Source organism: Canis lupus, chromosome 12, assembly GCF_011100685.1.
Source record: "Canis lupus familiaris isolate Mischka breed German Shepherd chromosome 12, alternate assembly UU_Cfam_GSD_1.0, whole genome shotgun sequence".
In the NCBI taxonomy this organism is placed as follows: domain Eukaryota; kingdom Metazoa; phylum Chordata; class Mammalia; order Carnivora; family Canidae; genus Canis; species Canis lupus.
Genome location: NC_049233.1, coordinates 1,072,241 through 1,077,022, shown reverse-complemented (window position 1 = coordinate 1,077,022; position 4,782 = coordinate 1,072,241). Strand labels below are relative to the sequence as shown.

At 57.7% G+C, this 4,782-nt stretch overlaps 1 protein-coding gene across 1 annotated transcript; it reads right to left on the bottom strand.

The window, feature by feature from the left end:
• Positions 1–688: 688 nt before the first annotated feature.
• Positions 689–4,472, bottom strand: LOC119876868 (DLA class I histocompatibility antigen, A9/A9 alpha chain-like). The gene is made up of 8 exons (XM_038553482.1): positions 4,312–4,472; positions 3,869–4,138; positions 3,323–3,598; positions 2,455–2,730; positions 2,228–2,332; positions 1,763–1,795; positions 1,581–1,628; positions 689–1,454 (listed from the first exon to the last, which is right to left on the bottom strand). The coding sequence occupies exons 1-8, from the start codon at positions 4,373–4,375 to the stop codon at positions 1,450–1,452; spliced, it is 1,077 nt and encodes a 358-aa protein (XP_038409410.1). The 5' UTR covers positions 4,376–4,472; the 3' UTR covers positions 689–1,449.
• Between the last annotated feature and the right edge of the window lie 310 nt (positions 4,473–4,782).

Here is a 4,782-nt window from a genome sequence, read left to right as displayed (position 1 = left end):
TGTAACAACCATCAAGGGATAAGGTGAAAGATGCCATTTAGGAGTCACTCTTTCACCCAAGCTCACACGAGGGCCTACAGTGTACAGATCAAGTTCTAGTCTGAGATAACTGCTCCAAATGTTGAAATCTGTCATCCTCTCCAATTCCTGACCCTTGATGTCCATTCCCGGAACTTGTACCACTCTTCCCACGTAAAGGAATCCCACACTTAAAAGAATCTTAAAGATGGCAGAGACCATCTCCTTCTACAGAGAGGAGAAATCACTCTGTCAAATAGTCTTGAACTTGGACATGACATGAAACTACAACAGTCACATGACCACCTACCACACTTAGGACATGTGACAGACACTGGGACAGTGTACATGCATTGAGCCCAGGTGGTCTGAGGAGTGTCACAGGAGTGTCATGCAGCTGTAAGGTGCAGCAGAGAGAGAGCCTCAGCCTCAGGGTCCAATGTCCTACATCAGGGGAGACAGTGGTGTGAACAGTCACATCTACACCCAGTAGCAGGAAGCTGGTTGTATGGGGGCCTCCACTGAGGGTCCATTGTGGATTCTGTTCCTGGCTGTGTAGCCTCAAGCCTGTTTAGTGGCATTTCTTGAAATAAAAAAAGGCCCCATATACTCTCTCTTCCCTAAGTCTCTAACTGTAAGTATGTATCACAATGAGTTAGAAATGCATGTATAGTTTAAGACAAAGTTTCAGACATTTTTTAGCTTTATTAAAATGTAACGGAAAAAAAAATGTAACGGATGTACACTTTTGTGTAAGTTTACAGGCACAACCTGTTAATGTGATACATTTCTATACTACAAAATGATTTCAACCATAGCATTAGCTAACACGTGCATCATGTCACCTAGCTACCATTTCCTTTAGGATGGTGCATTCAATATCCATTCATTTCTGTCTCAACCTTACAAATTTCACTTTTATTACTTCATCAGCCTCACGTGCCATGAATTAGAAAATATATCTGGATTCTCATTTTGTTTTTTTTTTAAGATTTTATTTATTTATTCATGAGAGACAGGCAGAGGGAGAAGCAGGTTCCATGCAGGGAGCCAGATATGGGACTCCATCCGGGTCCCCAGGATCAGGCCCTGGGCTCAAGGTGGCGCTAAACCACAGAGCAACCAGGGCTACCCTGGATTCTCATTTTGAATAGAAAAGTAAGGCACTACACTCAGCCCAACATGAAACAAAGACAGGGATGGAGATGGTCCAGCCCTCCCTCTGCTGGACAGGAAAGCACATCAGAGAAGAGAGCGCACATCAGATTAGGGACAGGTCATGGTGGGCAGGGTGGGCCAATCTCCCCACCTCCTCACATTATGCTCCTAGGGACACAGGCACTGTTTGCAGAGACAAGCCAGGGTTGTTGATGTCATCACGTGAGATGTGAACACATCTTGCATCGCTCAGTCCCCACAGGGCAGCTGGTCTCACACTGAAAAACAATCAAGTACAAACTGAGGTCAGTCACATAAGTGCTGACATTCTCAACAGTCCCCCTCGCACTCATCAGGTCCCCAAGGCCCCAACCCTCCCCACTTCAGGGTCTCTGGGGTCTCACCTCTAGGAGCTGTCAGAGACACATCAGAGCCCTGGGCACTGTCATCGCCTAGAGGAGAATAAACAGGACGTGGTCAGAGCTCACAGGAGGTGAGACTAAAGGAGCAGCTGTGGGGGTGACCTCCCCATGGGGTCCTGTCTACACTCCCCCGGGGTCTCAGGGATCACTCCCTACATACTCACGTGCAGCATGAGAGTAGCCTGGTCCTTTTCCTCCTGTGGGAAGAAAACATCATGTGAGAGGCCGGGCACAGGGCTGGGCCAGGAGATCCTCGAGGAAGCTCCCAGTCCTGGTGCAGAGTGAGTCTGCAGAATTCTGACTGACCGCCCAGGTCAGGGTCAGGAGACAAGCCATGAGGTGAGGGGTCACTGGACCACCTGACTTGCTGGAGGTCTGTCCTCAGCAGGGGCCTTCCGCTCTGTCCTGTGACGGCTGGGAATCAGTCCCCGTCACCAGAATCACCAAGGCGAAACTCTGGCCTTCATTTTCCCAAGTGTTTGCTGCACAGTGAGTGTGAGTACACAGCTCCAGTGTAGGAGAGTAACCGCATATGGACGGTACTTTCCGTTAACAAGGCAGGACAGCGTGCTCCCTAGGAAACCCCCCAACAGGACAGGAAAACACAGAGTATTCAGTCGGTTCCCTACCTGAGCACTGCTTCCTCCAGATCACAGCTCCAATCACCCCAGCGACCACGAGGAGAACCAGAGCAGCAATGCTGACGATGACAATGGTGGACAGAGGGGAAGGCTCTGGAAAGGGGACGGAGGGAGGATGAGGGTCCAGCCTCTGGCTTGAGACCTGACTCTGCTGAAATTCTCCAGAAGAGCTCCACTTGCCCTGAGTAGAAGCTCTACCCCGAGGCCCTCCTTACCCCATCTCCGCGTGACAGGCTCCGCCAGCCCCTCATGCTGCACGTGGCACGTGTATCTCTGCTCCTGTCCAGAGGGCACCACCACGGCCGCCCACTTCTGGAAGGTCCCATCTCCTGCAGGCCTTGTGTCCACAACCTCTGTGTCCTGGGTCTGGTCCTCCCCATCCCGCTGCCAGGTCAGGGTGATCTCCGCAGGGTAGAAGCCCAGCGCCCAGCACCTCAGGGTGACCTCATGGTCAGAGACGGGGTGGCGGGTCACACGTGTGCTGGGGGGTTCTGAGAAGGAAGAATTGGAAAACCCACACTTTGGTTAACTGCGTGGTCCACTGAGACTGCATTTGTGTGACCATCCTAGGGTGGACAGGGCAGTTGGTTCACTTGGAAGAAGCACAAAGCCCAGTCACCAACCTAGCCTTTGGGATGTCCTAATCTTTAGAAATTCTAGAATCAGGGAGAGAGTCCAGGGTAGGAGGCTGCAGGTCTAAGGTGGAGAGCACACTAATGGTCCTGACCGTGGTGGAGGCTGAAGGAGTCAGAAAACTCCCAGTTCAAGCTCCAAATATGTTTTCATTGAAGAAGGCCTTGAGGGAAAGTCATGGTTCCCACCCAGCTGCCAGGTCAAAGGGCACCACTGGCGGTTATCTCAGGATGGCCTCCACCTGCCTCCCGGAGACCCTGGATTGCTCCATTGTCCTTCGAGAAAAGCGGCCTCTGGGTGAGTCACCCTAGTAGGACTATCAACACCCAGACGGATCCCCTGTCCCCACCCGTGGGAGGGGCGGTGTTCTGACCCTGAGTCCATATTCCCTTCCTGGAGGGAAGCCCTCCCTAGTGGAGGCGAGATCGGGGAGGCCCGGGGCCCCGGTACCTGCGCGCAGCAGCGTCTCCTTCCCCATCTCCAGGTACCTCCGCAGCCACTCCACGCACGTCGTCTCCAGGTAGTTCCTCAGGTGCCCTGCATCACCTGCCGCCTCCCTCTTGCGCCGGGTGATCTGCGCCGCCGCGTCCGCCGCGGTCCAGGAGCGCAGGTCCTCGTTCAGGGCGATGTAATCGGCGCCGTCGTAGGCGTCCTGACTGTACCCGCGGAGGAGGCGCCCGCCGGGCCCCAGGTCACAGCCAAACATCCACTGGAAGGTGTGAGACCCTGGCCCCGCCCCCGCGGTCAGCTCCGCCCCGAGGCCCCGAGGCCCCGCCCCGCGGTGAACACCCTAGTAGTCCCGGGACCGCAAGACTTCTAAGTTCAAACCGAAAGGAAAACCGCTCGAAAGGGCGCACGGCCTCTTCCTGGCTCTGAGGACCCGTTTAGGGTGGGGGGCCTCGGACTCGGGGTGACGCCCGGACCCGGACCCTCGGGGCGACCCGGCCGGTCGGGGGGATGGGGGTCGTGCCCCGGCCCCGGGCCCGCGCCGCTCACCGGCCTCGCTCTGGTTGTAGTAGCCGCGCAGGGTGTCCAGGTCCACTCGGAAAGTCCGTGCGGTCTCCTTGATGGTCCGCGTCTGCGGGTCCCAATACTCCGGCCCCTCCTGCTCCACCCACGGCGCCCGCGGCTCCATCCTCCCAGTGGCCGCGTCGCTGTCGAACCGCACGAACTGCGTGTCGTCCACGTAGCCGACGGCGATGAAGCGGGGGTCCCCGCGGCCGGGCCGGGACACGGAGGTGTAGAAATACCTCAGGGAGTGGGAGCCTGCGGAGCCGAGGGCTGAGACCCCGCCCGACCCCCTCCCGCCGCGGGGCCCGGGGCCCAGGGGAGATGCCCGGGGCCGGGCGGAGGCGGGAGGGACCGGGGGCGGCGGAGAGGCGGCTTCCCGGGGTCCCGCGTCCCCGCCCGCCGGTCCCCTCGCTCCCGCCCGCACTCACCCGCCCGGGTCAGGGTCACGGCCAGGGCCCCCGACAGCAGCAGGGCTAGGGTTCCGGGCACCATAGCCCAGACCTTTAGGGTCGGTGGAGCAGCTGCGTCCTGGCGGTTCTGGTGTGGACTTCAGAGCCCGGGACCCGGTGCCGCTGATTGGCTCCTCCAGAAAGGCTGCACCCAATGGGAGTGCGCGCTGGGGCTGCGTCATGAGTCTCCAGGCAGGGGGCCCAGAGCCAGGTTGGGAGAAGAAGTGAAATCCCCGGGGAGGTGGGGACTCCCGAGCCTGAGCGTCCCCGCCCCGGACCCGCCCTGGGGCCTGAGAGCCTGAGAGGCAGCCCGGGGTCCTGACACCTTGCCCCACAGCGCTCTTGTCACTCTGACTCCCTGAGTCCTGGTCAGGGAGCTGTGTGAGGCAGTGAGTCTAGAACATTCTGTTCCCACAGGGCATCTACACCGTCTCACAGATTACTGAGGAT